Raw genomic sequence first — 22,607 nt, forward strand, 5'->3', positions numbered from 1 at the left:
ACAAAATATATTTACATTTATAATGTATTTAGGGAAAATAGCTGGAAATTTTAGCTGGCAGTTTATGGGCTCAGGATGGCTGGCAAAGGAGCATCTTTTAAAGAACTTTGTCCCAGGTTCTACTTCTGGTGGTAACAGTGGCATTCCTGACCCACCAGTCAGGGGGTGGGGGGCACACACATCTCTGGGAATTTGGCTTGGGTTCTGCGGGCTGTCTACCGTCTTGACAAAGAAGATAATTTTTTTTTAATGCTAAGCTAATTGGCCCAGATGGGCATAATTAAGACCATAATTTGACAGGAAGAACTACCCAGCCTGAGCGATTTTATATTCCTCATAAATGCAAAAACTAGAGCAAATGAAAGTATTGTATTCCAAATCATACTTAATTAATATGGTGAAGGTGTTTGTAAGCTATAATCAGAAGGTCTCCTGGGTAGTTAAAAACTGAAATATTATTTATCACCAATTTAGAGGTATTATGTGGAACTTGAGAAAATATTGCAACTTGCTTTGACATTTTATCTTTTTTTTTTTTTTTGGTGAGAAATGGTTGTGCACTTTCTGGTTCATGCACTGTGCAAAGTTCTTTGCTTACCACCTAATTTATTCCTCCCTTAAACCCCGAAAATCGGGTATTATTATTCCCATTACGGGGATGAGAAAACTGAGGCTTGGCGATAATTTTTTTTTTTTTTTTTGCCCCAGTTCACACAGTTGGTAAATGGCTAGAAGTGGGAAAGAGACAAAGTCTGGCTCCAAATTTCTTTCAGGTACACCAGCAGCTTCCAATCTAGTGGATTTTTGTGACATGTCTATGGATATTCCAGAAGTTTTAGTCATTCTTCCTTTGCATATATTGGAGGTAAGTTCACCCTGAGTTAGAGAAAAGTACTAAATTATAGATTGTTTATTCAAATACTATTTTATTCATCTCAAGCATATGGAATGACTTGCCTCAATGGAGGCGTGCGGCATTTATGGAGGGGTGTCTGTCAGATGTCCTTCCAAGAGCTTGCTAATTAGCTGCAAAGCATGCAGTGAGCTGGCAGCAGTTGAGGATCTGTTGAGCTGGAGGGGATAGTAGGGCACAGCATTTCTGCCCAACGCAGGATTCCTCTATGGGCCATCTTTGATCCAGAACTCTCCACTGGGTTGACTGAGGCTATCTCGGAGCTATAGTGAGGCCTGAGGCTATTCTACCCACTCCTCCTGCCTTCCTGCTTGCCTATCACAGGTGTCAGACCTGCATCACAGTATGGAGCCTTTCTTTGCCTACTCCTGATCCCACTCTCATTTTTCTTTCAACAGAAATTACCCTCAATACATCTCCTACACTTCTCTGTCTTAGTGTCTGCTTCCCAGAGGACCCAGCCAATAAAACTACTAAAGAGTTATTTTCACATACAGGCTCTACCAACCCTGGTATAAGAGTAATGCACCAACCAGCATTTGCTCGTGCTCTGTCTTAGGTAAAGTGCTGTCATGGATTCCATGGGGAGACTAAGCTGATGCAAACAAAAGAGACGAGTGTGCACCTGTAACACAGACTATACCTCATAAAACCCCTTTATTCCCATTAAATGTGTACACTTAGCAAATACATGAAGGAGTCTGAGAGGATTACTTTGTGGTGATGTGACCACTTCTATTAAACTAAATACTGTTCTATGGGTAGTGCGGAAAAAGAAACCCTATTTTTGCACAGTGGTGGCTTACATTAGAGATTATTTAAATGGAGGGGTATCTATAAAGGAAGAGGCAAGGTCTAGGGGACTCAAAAAGCACGCATGGAGGATTTACATTCCCATGTCTCTGACATTCCTCCTTTATTTTTCCTCTTCCCAGGATCCAACTGGTAAAATGAGATTACCATCTCCCTTAAGAAGAAAGAGTAAAAGTTATAGGGGAACACCAATGCACACGAATTAGCCTCTCCTGGCAACTTGTTATTCTACTGTTTCCCCAACTGAATCAATCTCTGCAAGAAATGTATGCTGCTTATGACAAAAAGCATTAGTGTTCTTATAGAATTTTCCCCCTAGATTTAATCATTTATTCAACAAATATTTACCAAGCACCAACTCAGAGCCAGTCACTGTGTCAGCAGGTGGGAATAAAATGAGCCAGACAGACATAGTCCCCGTTCTTGTTGAGCTTAGAGTCCAGCTCAGTCTCTTCAAACTTGAATGCACAGACACATCACTGGGATTTCACAGCTGCTGAGCCAGTAAGCCTAGGGTGGGGTCTGAGATTCTGCATTTCTAACAGGTTCTCAGGATGCTAGTGATGCAGTCCTCAGACCATGCTTTGAGGAACGAAGGACTGGCCCATTGGCTCTCAGCTGCTGTGCTGCGACAGGCTTCTGTACTGTGAGTGCTTCTCGGAGGTGCCATCAAGTTGGAATCAATGAATACTGTCAATATAATGGGAAACATACACTTTTATCATGATGCCTTTTTAGTGGAATTTTGAGTTGTGAGATCAACATTTGTAAGAGTATGATTTACTGAGAGTAAAAAGAGGTGAGGTATGGAATGACATCAAGATGGCTCAATGGCCTTCTGGGAATAGGTGAAAATATGGCCTCTGAATACACCCGCACAATCAGGACACTGACCCACTCATCATCAGTAACACAGAGCTAATGGGGCTAAGGGAAAAAACTGTTTTAATTTTCCAAAACTTGCTTTTTCTTAACCAATAGTCACCTTTTTAAAAAATCTTATTTATTTATTTGTCAGAGAGAGAGAGCACAAGCAGGGGGAGCGGCAGTCAGAGGGAGAAGCAGGCCCCCCGCTGAGCAAGGAGCCCAATGTGGGACTCGATCCCAGGACCCTGGGATCATGCCTGAGCCAAAGGCAGATGCTTAACCAACTGAGCCACCCAGGTGTCCCACTAGTAGTCACTTTCTAGCCCTCTCTAGTATACCACTAAAATTTCTCATCAAGAACACTATGAACACACAAAGGTTAGTCTTACTCAAAGTGTGTAATCTCACAAATAAAAGGAGGCCAAATATATTAGCTAGAGACCATATATTCATAAGCAACCACTTATGCCAACTGTTAAATTATTATCTCTTAGGATGGGGTTGTGAGGATATGGAAGGCGGAGGGAAGGAAGGAAATTCATTTAGTTTTAAGCTGTGTGAAGCCAGGAAAGCAGGCCATGTAGGGTTAAGCTGGGGAGAGGGGTTGGGTTTGTTTATTTTTCCTAGATTCACAGAAGAAAAATGAATCTGAGCTATAAAATGGGTAAAGTCACTTCGCTCTCTGTACAACCCCAAATGCCCATGTACAAAATGCAGTGAAAGCCTGCAGGCATCTTAAACTCATCTACAAACATGTACTTAGCTGGCCAATCTCTAAGAGTAAGAACTTCCATTAATAATTTAAAGGAGCCATGGCCAGGAAAAGAAACTAGGACAGGCCAAGGGGTGAGCAGGAAAGACATGGTTAGCTGTGAAGCTAGGTATGTAGAGTTATACTACACATTCCTAAAATGTAATCTGACGTGTGGATACCAGTGAGCAGAATAATGAGTTTATAAAGAACTCTTCCCACGATCTCAGAAAGAAGTCTAACCGGTGAGCTGCAAATGCCGGCCATGTCACAAACATCACTTTCTGCAGACAGATGAGGGGAAATGGACTTTTTTAGAATAAGTCAAATTCATTATACTGCTCGCACACAGACACGCTACTATGAAACATGACAACCACTTTGAACCTTCCTTAGGCTTCCTATTTTTCTATTTTGAATTTTTTTTTTCCAAGCGAGAGAAGAGAAGGCAGTGGAAAATGCTGTTAGTCCCGAATGACAGACGGTATTAGGTCCTGCTGCTACAGTTCCCTGCCAGGAAGGTTTTTTTGTTTGTTTGGGAGATGTGCTATTTCACTTCCAAATATGAAAGACTCCGACAAGCGAACACAGGAGATGGCTGATAGTGCCGAGGTCCTCGCTGCTACAAAACAGCCCTCTATGAAGATCAGAGAAGACACATTTAAATTCCTATCACAAATATCTAAATTAAAGCCTGGCCTAACCAAACACCCAAGGAAAATATTTCAATCCCTTAAAAAATTAGCATATGAATCAAAGATGGTTATCGGACTGGAAGCGAATGCTATCCGCTACAGCTCTCTTAGTTTTCTGTGACAGCTTAACTTCCTTCGGGTGTCAGAGCGATGTTCTCTTGGTGGTGGGTGTGGGAGCCCTGGGCACAGCTGTGAAACTTGCAGGCATGGAAAATAATTTCATCAGCCAAAGAAAAACGATCCTATGGTATGTCCAAAGTGCTGTCTGAAGCACACAGTATCAGAGGGTGTAGTCTATTCTATTCTGTAGTGTGTCTGACCTTAAAGCCATGATTGGTGCTTATTTAATTTTCTGCCTAATTGATTCATTCCAAACATGACCCATGACAGGCCCAGCAAGGCCACTGAAGCATGCTCTCTGGCCTACCAGCAGCACTTTCAGTGTAACAACTGTGTTAATTTATGTCGGGTGAAGGGATAGACCATGGAATCACATACAGCTTTCGCAGGAGAGAAAATTAGTTTGAGGTGTCCAGAGGTGCTGGTTCTCTCTAGGAGTAGCTGATGTTCTTGGGGACCGATTTTCCTCTTATTTCTCTCCTGCCTGTTTAGGATACAAGGGTGAAGTGGCTGGTGGGGCAGGTGTTAATCTGCATCCACTTCAAGTTTTCAAATTGGATACAAACCTTTAAATTTCAGTTAGAGGCACCTACCCAGCTTCTCCTATGGAAGGAATGGTCTAAATTATTAAATAATGCCTCAGGGTGGGGATTCAGCACATCTTTACTCAATATTAGATTCATTTTAATTACCCTCTAGAGTGGAGGAAATTAGAGTGTCTGCAGGAGTCTTTATTCCTGGGTGTAAATACGAGAGTCAGGTGGAAACACTACCATGCAACGCAAATTTAACTCGGTGGAATCTGTGACAAATCTGAAATAAAACCACCATCAATTTATATTTAGAAATGAAGTCTTTAAGACATCTAAAGCTCTAGGAGTGATGGGACATCTAGGAACATAGAAGTGACCTCCCAGCACTTCATCTTTTTTGAGGGCTAATGAGCCAGGCAGCTCTACCAGTTTCTCTGGGCTGGGTTTTGGAGTCCGGGCTGTTATTTTTTTGTTCTAGTATGTTCGGGCTGCTTTCAGAGGACATGAGGTCCTATGAGACTTGCTGGTATGGGTTCCTGCCACACCAGTGTGATACCTCCAACTATAAAGACTGAAGAGAGGAGCTAAGGGATCCCAGGCCCTCATCTTTAAGCCAATTTTCCTCTGGAAAGAAGACCCCAAAACTCTGTTAACATTCCTTGTGGAAGGCAATATTGCTCAGTTGACATTAGAAGAAAACTCCATGATCATTATCTGGACTAAGGACTTTGTGTCCCAAATAATACTAGAGATCTTCGCAGTTGCCTTCTCTCTCCATGACCTCACCAGAGTCTCTATCGTCCATCCATTAGCTAAAGCACAGACTGAGGCATTACTCTTAATGGTTTTTTTTTCCCTTTCTTCTTTTTTCTGGATATCTTAGCAAAGTTCTTTTTATTTATCAACTTTATTGAGGTATAATTGATAGACAATAAAATGCACTCACTTAAAGCATAGAACTCAGTGAGTTTTAACAAATATATACATCAGGGGCACCTGGGTGGCTCAGTTGGTTAAGCGACTGCCTTCGGCTCAGGTCATGATCCTGGAGTCCCGGGATCGAGTCCTGCATCAGGCTCCCTGCTCAGCAGGGAGTCTGCTTCTCCCTCTGATCCTCCCCCATCTCATGCTCTCTCTGTCTCATTCTCTCTCTCAAATAAATAAATACAATCTTTAAAAAAAACAAACAACAAAAAAAAACCAAATATATACATCAAGGCAAACCACCACCACAATCAAGGTATCGAATTTTTCCATCACCATAAAAGGTTCCCTCATGCCCTTTGAGTCAATTCCTAATTCCCAGACAACCACTGGCCTCATTGCTATCACTACAGATAAGTACTGCTGGTTCTAGAACTTCACAGAAATGCAATCATTCAATATGAACTCCTTTGTTTGTGGCCTCTCTCACGCAGCACAATATTTTTGATATTCATCCATATTGTTGTATGTATTGATATTGTGTTCCTTTTCATTGCCAACAAGCATTATATTGCATGGATAAACTATTATTTACCCATTCATCTATTGGTTGACACTTATTTCTAATTTTTGGTACTACGAATAAAACTGCTAAGAACATTTGTGTACAGATAGTCTTGGAGACATGCTTTCATTTATTTTTTTTTTAAAGATTTTATTTATTTATTTGACAGATACACAGCGAGAGAGGGAACACAAGCAGGGGGAGCGGGAGAGGGAGAAGCAGGCTTCCCACAGAACAGGGAGCCCGATGCGGGGCTCGATCCCAGGACCCTGGGATCATGACCTGAGCCAAAGGCAGACGCTTAACAACTGACCCACCCAGGCGCCCCATGCTTTCATTTCTCTTAGGTAATTATCTAGAGGTAGAATTGCAGAGTCAGTGTTTTCATTTTTAAAATTAAAACAGTAAAAATATATCATTGTCTAACAGAGTTCAAATCACTTTATTTCCACTTGGACATTTAAAGGGAAGAGAGGACACCATAAGTCACAGAGCAGCCCACAGCCACAAAGGGCATGTGGACTTCCTATGGGCAAGCAAAGGACAACGCCCCCTGAGGTCAGAGCTTTCTCTGAGCACAGGGAAGGGGCTCGGGACTTGCTCAAGGAGTAGCTGAAAGGGTACTTAAGTGACAACTGGTCAGGCCATGGGCAGGCAGCAAGGCCTACGCTGGTGAAGTTTTATCATCTGAACAGGTGGATTGAGAGCCATGCTCTGTCCGCACCAAGCTCATGAGCCTCATGCTATTCCAGCTTTGCAAGAAACCCTATTCTGCAACTCAACAGGGAGCTGCCGAAAATAAGGCTAAATGCAATGAAATTCCTGGCAGAAATTAATGTGCAAGAAATCATCAGTATCACATGTAAGGGGTTAAGGATTGGGATAATTTCTTTAATGTTCCAGTTGTGCTTTCTCATTTGATTATAATGGTTATCCATGACTTTGGCTAGATTAAATCAGCGGTAGTCAACGAAATGCATATCAAATGTAAATAACATCTTACTCTGTTTTCTTTCTCTGCAACTAACTCCTCACATCTCAGAGGGAATTTTCCAATTCAACATCAAAGACTGATTAAACATTTGGTGTAGAAGCTTCAAAAAAAGACTGTGTAATTTTATTTTACATATACATGCTAGATGAAAAATAAATAAAAACTTCCCCTGGGTGCTAAAAGTTTGGAGTCAAATCTTCTAAAAGGCAAAGAGAATGGGGAAAATAACCACTTCAGAATTCATCAACAAATTAAAGTGTCGTATCTCAAAATTTCATGATACAGCTATATGATCACTAATAATCTTGGAGTGGCCCATAAGTCCAATCAATCATCAACCCAAAGGTTATGTTTTCATAGTTCTAGGTCTCCCTTTCCAATTTAGAAAAATATGAATTTACAAGGAGAAAATAATAAGGGGATTGTTTAACGTATTTTACCAGGCATTTGGCCCGACTAAAACCACAATGTGTTTTTTGGATCTGACAGCTTATTATGGGAGACCTAAGTAGTGTTTCCTTATAGCATAAATAAGGTGGTCAAAGGAATAGATTTGACCATTTCCAGTTTGGCTGGTAAATCAATTTCTGGTCTACCATGCTGAAACCCCCATGACAAAAGACAAAGGAGGACATCAGCGTGAGTCTCCTGGTAGCAGGTGCAGCCTGTGATCAGGCCTAGCTTAGGAGTAATTTGACTACTACAGTTCACAAAAATTAGCAAAGAGTCACACAAAGACTCTGCCTTTTGAAAGTCCAACTCATTTGTCTGCTTCTTGAGAATCTATTGCTCCTACCCACAACCTCCAAATGCATACACTTTGGGGAAAATGGAAAGGGTGCTCCTCTAGAAAGCAGGCACTTTTGAGTTCTTGAGCAAATTACATAATGTCTTTGGTTTCTCATTATGAAATGAGTAGTAAGTACTTTTCTACTTGAGACCCAGAGGCTGGGCCCAGACCTCTTGATCCTAGACCACCCACTCAATATCCTGTTCTGGGGCTTCCTCTTTTTTTTTTTTTAAAGATTTTATTTATTTATTTGACAGAGAGAGACACAGCGAGAGAGGGAACACGAGCAGGGGGAGTGGGAGAGGGAGAAGCAGGCTTCCTGCGGAGCAGGGAGCCCGATGCGGGGCTCGATCCCAAGACCCTGGGATGATGACCTGAGCTGAAGGCAGATGCTTAACCGGCTGAGCCACCCAGGCGCCCCCTGGGGCTTCCTCTTTATACACAGGGATGGTTCTGCCTTACAGCAAAGCACAAGCCATCCATATCAAGTGCTACCCAATGGCCTAACTCTCAGTTTTATATTTTTGGAAAGAAAGGCCCGTGGGATATTTCTGTGCTTCTAAGTTTTACCTTTGGAAAATAACAATATATTAAAGAAATACCTAAAAAGGCTCTAAGATGCAAATCCATCTGATATACATATTTGTTTATCAATAACACCTGTTACCAGATGGCTTCCACAGCACCATTTTATTTTATTTTATTTTTTTCAAAGATTTTATTTATTTTTTAGAGAGCGAGCGAGAGAGAAACAGCATGAGAGGGGAGAGGGTCAGAGGGAGAAGCAGGCTCTCCGCTGAGCCGGGAGCCCGATGCGGGACTCGATCCCAGGACCCTGGGATCATGACCTGAGCCGAAGGCAGACGCTTAACCATCTGAGCCACCCAGGCGCCCTACACAACACCATTTTAAAAGTTGGCAAATGCCAACCTAAAGAGCTTCAGGTGCTAGTTTCCTTACAGGTGAAGGAGGCAGCACAAGTTCTAAAAGTCTGTCAGGAAGACATCAAATGCAAATTCGGGCTGAGATGACCAGTCAATCCAAATTTCACTACTTTCACTCTCAGTTTGCAAAGAGAACTCAACTACTGCCCAAGAGAGTTGTTACATCATTGTGCAGCCATGAGGACACACCTCAAAGACCTCCCACTACAAAGAGCATAATTGGTCAAGGGCCCCAGGGCTGTGTTCTGGAATCCATCCCTGTATTCTCTCAGAGGCTACTCCACTGCTAAAGTACAGCAGGGATACTAAGGCAAGCCCCCCTGATGGCTGACTTTGCTTAAAGACTTCCTGATGTCTTGGTTGCCTCTGTTTGCCTAGCAGACTAGCACACATCCACCAAACGTCTCTCTTTTCATTTGGAACATGACTTGAATCATGGTCTGATGGTTCAGCCTTTTCTAGCTCCTTTCCTAATGCCTTTTATGCAGACATTTTCCCTAATAATATCCTTGCACTTTTGTTCCCATCTTGACATCTGCTTCTCAGAGGGCCAGACTAACATATCATTCATTCATTTATTCAAGAAATATTTATTGAGTGCCTACACTATTCTTGGCACTTTGTCCTAGGCACTGGGGAGGCTGGTACAAGCCTGAGATGGCCCCCATGGTCAGAACCCTCCCTCCTGGGGTCATAAACTGTTTCCCTTTCTTTGGCTCTTACTGTGTTTTGGGCACTGAGGCAAGAGCACATCACATGCCTACTCTCATTTGCTTTTCACAACAACTCCTAAAGGTGGTATTATTCTTGTTTCATAGATAAGGAAACTGAGATCTACAAAGATGAAGCTGCCCCCTCATAGGGGCAGCTTTTGACTCCAAAATTCATGTTTTCAACCATTAAGCTCTGCTCTCTCTCTCCCATTTGAGTCACAGCTCTGAGCACTTCTGGCAATGATTGCACATCCATATAGTTGATTTTCCAAAGCCTGACTTCATTTTTTCACTTTAAATTTATGAAGGCCAGGGAAATCACTTCTAGAAGAGGGAAACAGTACTTCAGAGCATTCGTAGTCCTACACTATTCCGGAGTCAGTTAATGATGATATTGTTTAACTCATGTAGAAGAGGTTTCTCACCTGGTGTGAGTTTCTAACTCATCTTCATCTATTACAAAGAAGATGGAAGAGAACAGACAAATCCCTTGGCTTCTCTGCTTTTTATCCTGGTCCCAGCTCAGCTCTGGCAAACTGATGGAAGGTGGTTACATCCATCCAAGGCTTTTCTCAGAGGCCACCCAGACCTACTAGAGGGTCAGCCACACCAACCCATGTGCCAACCCTTCCGAATACTGACGCAAACTCATACCATGATCTCCAAGGTAAGTCATACCATGATCTTCTATACTTGACTCAAGTGGGTCAAGGTCCAAAGAAGGAATGGGCTGAGACTCAGGCAGGTTCTCTGAAGTCAGGTCATCGAATTCCTTGTGGAAGGTAATTAACAGTTCGTGAGAAGCTGATAGAAGGAAACAGGATTACCACAAATGAAACAATATTGTTTAGAAGACTATTTGGAAATAAAAATCTGTCAAATCCTCTCCATTAAACATGATACCACTTTCAAATTTCAGAAAGGCAGCCTGGGAGAAGAGAAGCAGCCTTGAACCAACTCAGCTGGTGACCTGAACCTTCTATGGCATCCGTTTCAGGGCCATCACTAGGGTGGGGCAGGAGGAATGCCCAGGTGCACAATGAAGGAGGTATTCACTTTCCGGCTCATGCAAGAGCAGGAGTGATCCGCAGCTAAGAACAAATACTCCTGAAATTCTGCATCCAGGGTCCCACACCCACCTCCCCCTAGTCCAGCCCTGCTCAGGTTCCTCATCTCAGAAGTGGAGCTGTTGGCCTGGATGACTTCCAAGTTCTCATTTGGCTTTAACAGTGCTGTGATTCTGCTCTGGTGCCCCAGCTTCCTAAAGAAAGAGATCTACGAGGCCACATGAAAGAACTCACACTTCAAATAAAAGCAAAAGCTAAATTTCTCAAATATATCAGTAGGTATTTCAATAGATCATTTTGTTTTTTTCTGTTGTGTGTGTGTGTGTGTTTGCAACCTAGAGCTAATGCCGAACTGACCTATTTTCCTTGATAAGTGGCTTTCATGGAAAACTACACCAAGAGGGTCTTCTTATTAAAAACAGAAGGGAAAGCTCAAACTCATCTTAATGAATAAGCAAATAAAGCCATGCCACACTGTGGTACATACAGCATTTGTGAAAATACAGTCATCAAATATTTTTTAGGAAGTCCAGTTTTTGTACTGTATAATTGCTGTAGGAGGTGAAATTGGTTTCAAATTTCAAAGGATCACTGACAGCACACACGCAACTCTAAGAACAAAGAACAGAGATTACATGAAGTGTGTTTTCACTTCTACTTCAGAAATTATTGGAAAATAAGAATTTGGACCTTCAATTGACTTTGATTTGCTGAGGTTCTCTTTGAAGAGAACAGATAGAATTGTAATAATTGCTTCTCTTAAAAAGGATTTGCTCTGATCTTTGATCCCCTTTACTATTTCGTATATGGAGACCTGATCAGTTACACACTTCTCACAGAAACCCAGTTTTGGTACCATCACAACTACAAGTGCCAAAAGATAAAAGAAAGACCAGGCTTATCGAGTGTATTATGGATTCTAGTTGTTTTAAAGCTATCACCCTTTAAAGAAATGGTGCCTAACATGATTCCACGTTCAACTAGGTGGTGATTTCAAAGCCAGATTTCAAAGCCCAAATTCAGCCAAGTAGAAAATGCCTGCCAAAATACAAGGCCCTGTTAGTTAGGGTCTGAGAAACAAAACAAGCCTTTCTAAATGCCTCAAAGAATTTTTATAACATGTTTAAGAAATGACAGAGCCAGCCCATTTTCTCCCCTAACTCTGATTTTATCTCATACAACTGCTTTTGAAATATAAAGCACTTTGCATCAGCTGGCAAGAGAGAAGGAGCAAGAACCAGAGAACCGAGCCCCAGTGAAATCGGGAAGAAATTAAATCATAAATATGTGTATGAGCAGAGATAGGAGCCTTTTCCTCTTTCTTCCTTTACTCCTCTTCACGTTTTTCTTTAGCTTCTTGCATCTGATTAATCCAATTTCTTTCTTACATTTTATTTCCTCTTTTCCAGCTCACTGATGCCTTTTCTTGAGATGTTTAAAACCCTTCAGTCCCTCCGCAAAGTGTCTGGCTTCCCATTTCCTCTCTCCTTTGTTCTTTGAATATCATTAAACCTGCCTCACTCTGTGCCTGTGAATATGATTAACCGTGTCTCTTCCCTGCCTAGCCTCCTCTCTTCATCCTTCTCCTGGGGTGAACAAGAAAGCCCAGGTCACTTTTCCTTTACTTCCATTCCCATGAAATGTTTTTTTCCTAAAGAGTCTATAAGAAAGCCTGTTAATCGGTGGCTTTTCCCGGTCTTCCTACATCTGAAGGTGAATGGCTTTCAAGAGCCTCAATTCCTGTCCATTATTAATCAGAGTGTGGTCCTGGATGAGCAGCCTCAGAATCACCAGGGAGCTTGTTAAAAATTCAGCATCCCAAGCCCCACCCCAGACCAGCCAAATCAGAATCTGCCTTTTAACAAAACCAATAGGTGATTTGGGTGAATTTTGAAGTTTGACAGGCATTGCTGTAAGCTATAAGAATTTAGAGAAGAGCCAGTCGATTGTGGACCTGTGAGGTCAAAGAGGATTTTCCTAAAGAGAAAGTGACATTTGAAAGTGAGAAGGTGGGATGCTAATGAGGGGCCAGATGGAAGTGGCTGATATAATTGCATAAAACAGGGCAAAATACGGGGGGCGGGGGGGGGGGTGGGAGGGTTGGGAGTGTTGCTGAGCAACCCTGTCTGCAAGACTGAACCAGCTAGAGGATATTGTCTGCAAGAGCCAAGCATTTCCATTCACCAGGTTCTATGAGTGGGAATGATCCCATCTTCCATGTCTCTGGGACCCACAACAGATCCCACACCTGGCTTTACCCAACAGGGTGGGAGATGAGCAGAGAGGGGGGCAAGTGGGATTGAGCACATGTCACCGGTGTCCCCACATTATCTGCTAAAGGGTCCAAGAAAGAGATACTCTTAAGATCAGAGAAGGCAGGACCCCCCCATCTGGTCCAACTTTGGGTTTACAGAAATCGACAACACTCACAACCACTAAATAATTGAGAAAGATGGGTTACCTCTCAGATGGAGGCAGAAAACAAGTGACCCTAAGCTCTGCCTGGCTGCAAGTGAGCTTTGCTGGGGTCTCCTGCAATGCCCCAGGGTTTGGAGCTCTCTGTTCACTGAACTACAGCAGAATGAGTGTCCCCAGACTTCAGAGATCAGCCCCACAGCCTCAGGGGGGCTTGGCTCTTCCTGCCAAAGAAAAAGAATCTCCCTCAGGTACAGAGATCCCCAGTGAATGAACAACCAGAATTTGAGACCTAAAGTTCTCCATAAAAATGACTCCTTCCCATGTTGCTTTTACCAGAAGAGCTAGGAAGTTGGGGTTGATGTCTATTGTCCAAATATGATCCTGAAGCAAGACTTCCGTAAGTATCAGAGCCTATTAACATAAGAATAAAAAAAACCAAATAAATAAAATCTTAAAAAAAAAAAAAGTATCAGAGCCTACACCACGGCTCATGAAGATGTTTTTAACCATTAGAGAAAATGGTATTTGCTATTCAGGGGCTTGGGATGCTGAGGATATGATTCAGGGTCCATTTCATGTGACTCCGCAACCGTATTTATTATTGGACATCTAAGGTAATTATTCAGAGTTTGAAAGGGGTTATTAACACAATGCACAATGATATAGATGGGAGACAGAAAATAAAAAGGGAAAGAACAAAAAATAAGACAGAAAGAGAACAATGGATTAAGAGGTAATGCAAAAGTAGCACAGCTGAAATTCAAAATTAGATATACACACATTTGTTCTGCAGTCATAATTTTACTCATCAATTGTTCATTCCATGCTGATTGAGTTTTCTTGTACACAGTAGGCACTTGATGTTTTTGGATCAATCTACTGATCCATCTCTAAGTACAGCTGCTCTGAATTACTGTCATCATTAACCATTGGTCTATATGCTAAAATGAACCCCAGTACCTCCACCCTAAATCAGGCAAAATTGGTCTGGATGCTTTTTTTCTCCCCCTATGTCCCTTTTCCTACCTGACTGGCCACATGAATGCGATGAATCTGAGCAATTAAAGGTCTGATGTAACATTTAAAACAAGAGAGCACTTACATGGAGTATATCAACAGTTAGCTGCTCAGAGTTCCGAGATCTCAACTCTTGCATTCTTTTGTTATTTTCTTCATATTTTTCTTCTGCAAGCTTCCTGCAAATTTAAAGTGAGTGTAGAAAACAGCTGCATTTTGCTAAAGCCATGTCTATATTCTGCAGGTAAGTGTGATCCCTGTTTCAACAGGCAAACTGGGGTGTTGAGAAGCCAGGCTAACGGGTCTCTCCCTCATCAAGGTAAATGCGGTGTAGCACTCACTGGATTCTCTTTTAAAGCACACATGATGATGCTCTGGCTCCTTATCCATCCTTAGAACCCCTAAAACGCATCACTGCAATTCAAAATTAGATATACACACATTTGCCATATGGCAACTTCAAGAATAAAGTTATTTAGGTTTTATAAAACAAAATATTAGCATGTCTGTACTTCTCAATTTCTAATTTCTGGGGATAACATTTCTTAGAAGCAGGGGTCCCTGAACATTCCAGAAAAAAGTCCCAGTTTCTAACTAGGGGTTGACACATATTAAAAACACAGAATTCTTACCATGTCAGATTCCTCGTGAGGATCTGTGGGACTCTGAGGCAAAAGAAGGCAGTCTGGACCCCTGCGCATTCTCTGTGATGGCAGGGGGGTGTGTCACCAACACCCAGACCATGCCCAACACGTACTAATAACTCGATTACTGCTCTCAGGATGAATAAACCCACAAACAAGGAGAAGAGAGCTAGATTTCAAAGAATTTATCGGAAGAACTTGAGAGCCACTGTGAAGGGGAATTTTTCTCCAACACATTTTGTTTTGGGAAGAGGTAGAGGTAGAGAAGGTGTTTTGTCTAGTAGAGAAGAGGTAAATGTCATAGACCTGCTACTAAACTGGAAGAAAGATTTGAGTTCTTGTGATTACTTGTGTGCTAATTTAGATTTAGATTTTTTTGAAAAGTCACTGAATATCCCTGTAGTTGTTTATAAAGTGGGTACATTACATCCCTTCTGACAATAGAGTTGTTTACTAGCTAAAACACATGACTGTGGCTCAAATTCTAGAAATAATGATCAAAAACAATTCCAAAGCAATTCATTCATAAAATTAAGACCAAACTTTATTTATAACCATTGCCTTTAAATAATACACATATTGAATGTCATGTGGAAGATCTATGACTTTCTTTGTGTATAAAAAAGTTTTAATCTGAAATATAATTTGTAATGTGCATGTAATTTATTAAATTGCCTTTTTGATTTGTTCCTGTCAGATTTAATTTTCCTTTTAAACCCTCAATGACAAGAGTCATGGTACCCCAGAAATACTGCTATTCCTGAGGCCTCAGAAATAGATCCAGGAGTGTTAGTTGATACAATGGCTCAAGCAATTTATGTAAATTTATTTTCTCAGTCAAACCCACACTGAGTGGTGCAGTGGTTTGCAGAAACCAGCTTGTACTTGTTCCCAAGAGCAGACTGTGTACTTATCTTCTAACTGAACATTCGATGATATCACATTGATAGCTTGAAATTAGCCATTGCGGGAACATTTACACCCCCCAGCCCCACAACCCCAGAGGTGGTGGTTGTTAAACGACTGCCCATGGTGCACTTTGACAGAAATCTTTTTCCACATTGATTACAGAAAGCATGTGTTAAGGGGAAAGAAGTAGTCTCACAGATTCTTACTTGGTTCCAAATGGCATGCACTGTAAGTAAAAGAATACCTCCAAATTCTTTTTCAGATACGTTACCAAGGTCACAAAATGAACAGATTTGAGTTTCAGGTCTTTTCTGTCTCTCTAGTTCTTAGTTGGGGCTTCTAAGCTACCAAAAAGTTGGCAGAGAAAGAAAGAAGAAAAATTAGGAGACTGGATAACCTACCAACTGAAAAATCTGTCTTTGAGAAACTGGGAGTCTAGGGCTCTTTGGAATCTCCCCTTTTCCTGTAAATACTTGAATTACCAGCAGGGTTGCCCAGAGCAAAGGGCTTCACTTGACAGAGCAGAGCTGCTTCCAGTCTCCTTTCTAAAGCCCACAATTTCCTGCCGGTACATTCTTCTCGCTATAGACCAGCTAGGTCTCCTGGCAGAGGGGGTACAGCAAACATCTGGGGAATGAGGACCCATAGTGAAGCCACTCTTTTCATCCTCTCACCGGCGTATATACAGGTTGTGTCAGCAGTAACAAGGCTTCATTTGGAGGCTGACTCTATGTTTTCATCATTAAAAACCTCCCTGACATTCAATCTTTCTTTGCACACAAGACTGAAGGCCTGACATTAATAGTGGCTGGCATCCGATAACCATCTATGGGGACGAGTGAGTGAAGAAACAAAGAAATATATAATGCATATGTGCATTTTGCTTTCTTGTTTTTGCTTCTGCTTTTCTCCAGTCAATTTCTTCAGAGCTCTGGGAAGTGGCCAGAGCACAGGTACCTTAAGGAAAGATAGCTTACTTCAGCTTCTGGGCTTTCTCATCAGCTGCCTGGAGCTTCCTCAGCCGCATCCTTTCTCTTGGTGTCATTTTCTGCACTTCAGACAGCGCCCGCAGAGTCTGCAGGTGGATCTTTTTTTGCCTATAAATAATAAAGATCCCCCACATGCAACTCATCCCAAACATGCTCAGAAAAATTAAATAAATATTTTACAGAAGTATCATTACACTACTGAGAAGGGGAAAGCATCTCGAGACAGACCAGGCAAAAACTAATAAACTCAGGGTAGGTAATGAGCCAACCAGGACTGTGGTTAATTGGTAATATTTTTCAAATTAGACTTTTGTTTAAAAGCAAATTAGGTACTTTCCAAATTTCTGCTCATTTCATGGCCTATTACTGGTTTTCATAATGTAAGACAAATTAGGGTCTTGGACATCAAGGAGTAAATGGACTGGCGGACTAATTCAACCCTGCGGATAGGATTTAATCTTTGGAATTAGGCAGGGTTTGAACCCCATCTCTACCACGCATTAGTTCTGTAGCCTTGGGCAAGTTACTGAACCTCTCTGAAGCTCCATTTTCTCATCTGTAAAGAACAGGCTTTAATATTATATGAAACAATGTATGTACAGTGTCTGACACATCAAAGTAACCCAAACGGTAGTCTTGTAATAGTTAAATTTTGTTGAATGTGTTGTATATTCTATGCTTCATACAGCAGGTAAACATGGCACAGTGGTTTTCACACAGGTTAATAACATTGTCTGGGTTTGAATCCTAGCTCCCAGGTTACATGTATATGTCCTTGGGCAAGTTATTTAAGCTCCCTATGATCATTAAAAAAATAATAATTATAAAATAATAGTACCTAATTCATAGGGTTCTTGTGAGTTTAAATTAGTTAATTCATGTAAAGTGCTTATAACAGTGCCAAGCACCCCACAGAATATTAGTTAAAATTGTTATTTAAGAGCCTCTTTCGGGCGCCTGGGTGGCTCAGTTGGTTAAGCGACTGCCTTTGGCTCAGGTCATGATCCTGGAGTCCCGGGATCGAGTCCCGCATTGGGCTCCCTGCTCAGCGGGGGGTCTGCTTCTCCCTCTGACCCTCTTCCTTCTCGTGCTCTCTGTCTCTCATTCTCTCTCTCTCAAATAAATAAATAAAATCTTTAAAAAAAAAAAAGAGCCTCTTTCTTGGGGCGCCTGGTTGGCTCAGTCGTTAAGCGTCTGCCTTCGGCTCAGGTCATGATCCCAGGGTCCTGGGATCGAGCCCTGCATCAGGCTCAAGAAGCCTGCTTCTCCCCTTCCTTGTGTTCCCTCCCTCACTGTCTCTCTCTCAAAAAATAAATAAAATCTTTTAAAAAAAATAAAAAATAAATAAAAGAGCCTCTTTCTTCAGTTAAAGAAATGTGCTTACATTACTCATGTATTGAAAGGTCTGCAACCATATCCCCAATGATACTTGTTTTGGTGCTTGACTCAGTTAGGGCCAGTACTGCGGAATGCCTTTTGCACTCAGCTCCCTCCTTACAAAATACTAGGAGAAGTCTCCATTTCATTTCATTCCCACACTAATCTTTATTATTTTGTAATAATTGTGTAATTGTAATGACCATTTGTAGCAGCTCTCATCCCTCTGGAATACAGTCCACAGCCTCTACGGGACACACGAATTCTGGAATATGCATCCCTTATTCTGTAAGATCAAATAGAGCTCCTTGAAACACAGTCATAGTTCGTGGAAAAAAAAAAGTGACAATTTGAAATCAATATTTCATAATGTGGAAGACCATACAAGCGATCAGATTCTGGCACACTTTAACTGCAAGCACTCTCAGGTAAATGGAATCACAACCGCAGTACAAAACGATAGCTAAGATTAGTCTAGTGTTTTCCTACTCTCAAATCTCAGTTTAAAATAAAACAAAATTAGAATTCCAGGCATCTTGAAAGAATAATTAGCAACCTAAGGAAATTAGGTTATAGGACCATGCCTCAAACATTAGTCCCTGAGGTGCAGGGTATTTTAACTGGAGATCATGCATTAAACGAAGACTGAGTACCTTTGATGAACCAGTTTCCTCAGTTTGAATGTGAAATTGGAAAACAAACAGTTCAGTTGAGAAACCACTGGACTGAGTTTCAGAGAAGCACATTGTTATTTGGCCTTGAAGATTAGGCTAACGAGGGCTACTGTTCTCACCTACTGCCTTGCACAGCTCTAAGGAGGGACTGCCATTCTCATAGGGTCCTCATAAAATTACATAGAGAGTTCCTCAGTAAAATTATAGATTTGGTCTTTATATAATCTCTTGAGTTGTGCAGTCCACAGCCTGCACAGCTATACATGGTTGTTCTGAAGTCACCTAGTATTCTAGGCTTTTGTATGTTATAGCACAGGAATTTTGAATGAGATAGGAGAGAAGTTACGTCAAGAAATAATTATGTTTGTGAAAAAGACATTCTCTACTTCATATGTATATCTCAAGGAAGTAAATTTTGGCTATTTTCAATTGTCCTAGGACTTCACAGTGTTGTCTTCTCAGTAGATACTCTGTCAGTTCCTGTTAAACAAACAACATGTGAAAACTATCTATGCTTAATATAATGGAAGGTTCATTAGCATAACTATCACTAAATGTTTGAGATACTAATTTCTCTACATACTTACAAGGCAACTGCAGAGCTACCCTGCAGATCTGTAAGCTGTGCAGTGGTTTAAAACTTTTATAATTTCAATTTACTACCATCTGGTGCAAAGGGGCTTTGCTGAAGCTCCTTAATTTCTTGGCAAGACTTAAGTGAATTCTAGGAAACCCTGTGCAGACAGCTTAGCATTAATAGATTTTTAAAGACAAATGCATTTAAGATTATGCTCAATGGGCTTTTTAAAAACAAAGCAACTACTTACATGGCATTAATTATCTGAGCAGCCTCCTTCTGACAATTCAAATTCTTGTCTTCCAGAGTGATTTCCGAGTATCTACACATCAGGTGCTGAAAAAAAGAACAGCCCTGACGCACTTTAAATACCCCTCTTCAGGGATGAAAGGGCAGCCAACTACCAGGGGCCTTTTCTGATGTGCAGTGTTATTGACCATGCCTGGGAGCTTGAAAACAAAACCCACTGGTAACCACTTTTCCTTCGATAAAGGGTTACAAAAAATTGCATGGTAGCTTATGCAGCAAGGTCGTGGGGGGGTCAGGCTCCTGCCCGCTTCTCCGATTTCATCTGGCACTCACTGCCTGTTCTCTCACTCCCTGCTACCCACCACAGGCAGGCCTCCCCTCAGCTCCAAGAACAAACAAGCTCTTCCCAGTCTCTGCCAGTACTGGACAGTGTCCCCACTCCCAGGGCCAGGACTAGACTGGGACAAGTGAGGCACTCGCCTCAGGTGCAAAACTGAAGGGGCACCAAAAGACTCAGTAACCAAGATAAGTCATATTTTAAAGCAATATTATAAAAAAATCAAAATTAAAACCAAAAAGCCATGGAAAATATAATATGAAATGTTAGAATCTTGCCATTTGCAATAACATGGATGGATCTAGAAGGTATAATGCTAGGTGAAATAAGTCAGTCAGAGGAAGACAAAAACCATGTGATCTCACTCATATGTGGAATTTAAGAAACAAAACAAATGGACAAATGAAAAAGACAAACAAAAAATAGACTCTTTAGAGAACAAATTGTTGGTTGCCAGGCAGGTGAGGGGATGGGTGAAATAGGGGAAGGGAATTAAGACTACACTTACGATGAGCACTGAGTCATGTATAGAATTGGTGAATCACCTTAGTGTACACCTGAAACTAACATAGCTGTTAACTGTATTTTAATTATACTGGAATTTAAAAAAAAAGAAAAGAAAAGATTAAATAAAGACAGGATCCAACCCTGAACCTGCACCATTTTACCTCACTTCCATCACCCTAATCCTAGCCCTGCTGGATGCTGTCTGTGAACTTTTGATATTTTGTTTCAATGGATTTTTAGCATTAATTTGGATTTTTTTAAACATTGCAATAAAATATTATTTATCCTGATTACTGAGTTTTTGGTGTCCTCTCTAATTTTGTCCCAGGGCAAATGCCTCACTTGCCTCACCCTTTTCCCAGCAGATCTCCTTGGATTCCTTTTAACTTTTTTTTGGTCTGCTCATAGCCCCCTCAGTGTGTTTTTGTTTGTTTGTTTGTTTATTTTATTTGATAGAGAGACACAGCGAGAGAGGGAACACAAGCAGGGGGAGTGGGAGAGGGAGAAGCAGGCTTCCCGCTGAGCAGGGAGCCCGATGTGAGGACCCTGGGATCATGACCTGAGCCGAAGGCAGACGCTTAACGACTGAGCCACCCAGGTGCCCCTCAGTGTGGTTTTGATCCCAACAGTTAACACCTGCGCCTCTTTTTCAGCGGCCTGCCCTTGGGCTAGTGGAGCTGGCTATGCATAGGGAAAGCTACACACAGGGAGAACTCAAAGTACCAGGGAACTTCTGGCCTCCTCCCCTCCTGTCCTGCTTATTACCCTACTTCTTTAGGGGCTCCTCCAGAGCACACATTCTTGCCTAAGAACCCTCCCCTCTACGTCTCCATCTAGAAACATAACCTGATCTGGGGCTTTGTCTCAGCTAATTCCCTGTGGTTCCAACCCTCTCTCAGGCTCTTTACATGTCTGGCTGCTTCTCACCATCTCACTGGTAGAGAACAGTCACCTACTCTTTCTTTGACCACAAAGGCCATTATCCCCTTCCCCTATTTTACAGCATCCTGTGTGCTTTCTTCCTAGTGCTCCCGATAATGTATAATTACTCTTTCTTGGGTACTGGGTCCTCTTACTAGCAGTCAAGTTGCAAAAGGACGGGAGCCAAGGCTGTTCCTTTCCTTTCAGCACCTCCAGCATCAGCACTGTGCTCAGCACTCAACTGATGCAGACACATCAAGTCAGCATCCTTGTTTCCTGCCAACTTAGAACTGGACATGGATGAAAAAGTGTGCCCATCTTCGAAGGTGAATGACTGCTTTGTGGGTCCACTTAAAACTAGTCATAAAACTCAAGGAAATTTGCCTGAGGTATTTGTAAAAGCCTAAGTTAAAAAAACAAAACAAAACAAAAAATCCTCTAAGAAGGTACCGTTTGCTTTTTTCTTACCACCAGAGGTAGATTCTCTGCATCAAAATTTCTAATCTACAGGAAAACAAACTCACCTAATCAATAAAAAGTATGATTAAGATATATAAGAAAGGAGTGGCATAATAAAGGCTCAGCAAAACCCCCAGATTTTAGCATTATTAGTGGTACATTCTTGTCCTAGCAGGGATATATTTACAAAGTATTGAGGTAAGATTTGTAAGCCAAGAGCTCTAAGGGCGGATATTGAGTTTAGGTAGAATATTACAACCCTAACTTCTCATATCTGGGGCTTCAGGAAATTGGAGTTAACACATCTTCTTTTGCAAAGAGATTGTTCAACTAATAATTTCCTTCAGCTTTAAAAAAAAAAAATCTTCTTTCTCTATTTTCTGACCGATTCTTAATGCATCTTATTCCCACAGCCTATCTTCAAGTCCTCGAATGTATATAAATGCTAATATATGTTTCCCAGTATCCCTTTCATTTGAAATACCTGTAGTTGTTCATCAATGTAAGGGATTTTTAAAATTTCCATTGCAGAAGGTCTCAGTGAAGGACTCTTGTTCAACATGCTGTGATGTTTAAGAAGAAAATTATTTTTCAAATGAACTAAGATATAAGTACAATTTAAAATTGCTTCTGTGACAATATATTTCTTTCCATACCGTTCCATGATGGCATTCAGTTCTCTTGGATATCTCTTGGGGAGAGAAGGCGTGTCACCTTCAACAATTTTTAAAACAATGGACAAGAAATTGGAGCCAGTGAATGCATGATTCATGCAGCACATCTCATATAAAATGCATGCCAGAGACCTAATCAAAGAATCAAAAGACAAAATCAAAGAAT

At 41.4% G+C, this 22,607-nt stretch overlaps 1 protein-coding gene across 4 annotated transcripts in view; it reads right to left on the bottom strand.

Annotated features, from left to right (window-relative positions):
- Positions 1 to 22,607, bottom strand: part of NEK11 (NIMA related kinase 11) — a 240,926-nt gene that overhangs the window by 122,161 nt on the left and 96,158 nt on the right. For 3 of the 4 annotated variants that reach the window (XM_045903791.3, XM_064587970.1, XM_064587983.1), the window contains exons 7-12: positions 22,424 to 22,573; positions 22,252 to 22,330; positions 19,545 to 19,630; positions 16,655 to 16,774; positions 14,210 to 14,303; positions 10,277 to 10,394 (exon numbers count right to left, since the gene is read on the bottom strand). In XM_045903791.3, coding sequence (XP_045759747.1) covers positions 10,277 to 10,394; positions 14,210 to 14,303; positions 16,655 to 16,774; positions 19,545 to 19,630; positions 22,252 to 22,330; positions 22,424 to 22,573 — 647 coding nt within the window. The remainder of the gene's footprint in view (positions 1 to 10,276; positions 10,395 to 14,209; positions 14,304 to 16,654; positions 16,775 to 19,544; positions 19,631 to 22,251; positions 22,331 to 22,423; positions 22,574 to 22,607) is intronic. The other variant, XM_064587979.1, reaches the window with a different exon arrangement.

Source organism: Mirounga angustirostris, unplaced genomic scaffold (genome assembly GCF_029215605.1).
Source record: "Mirounga angustirostris isolate CCGP_5_RB_7025 unplaced genomic scaffold, mMirAng1.0.hap1 SCAF_1, whole genome shotgun sequence".
NCBI lineage: Eukaryota > Metazoa > Chordata > Mammalia > Carnivora > Phocidae > Mirounga > Mirounga angustirostris.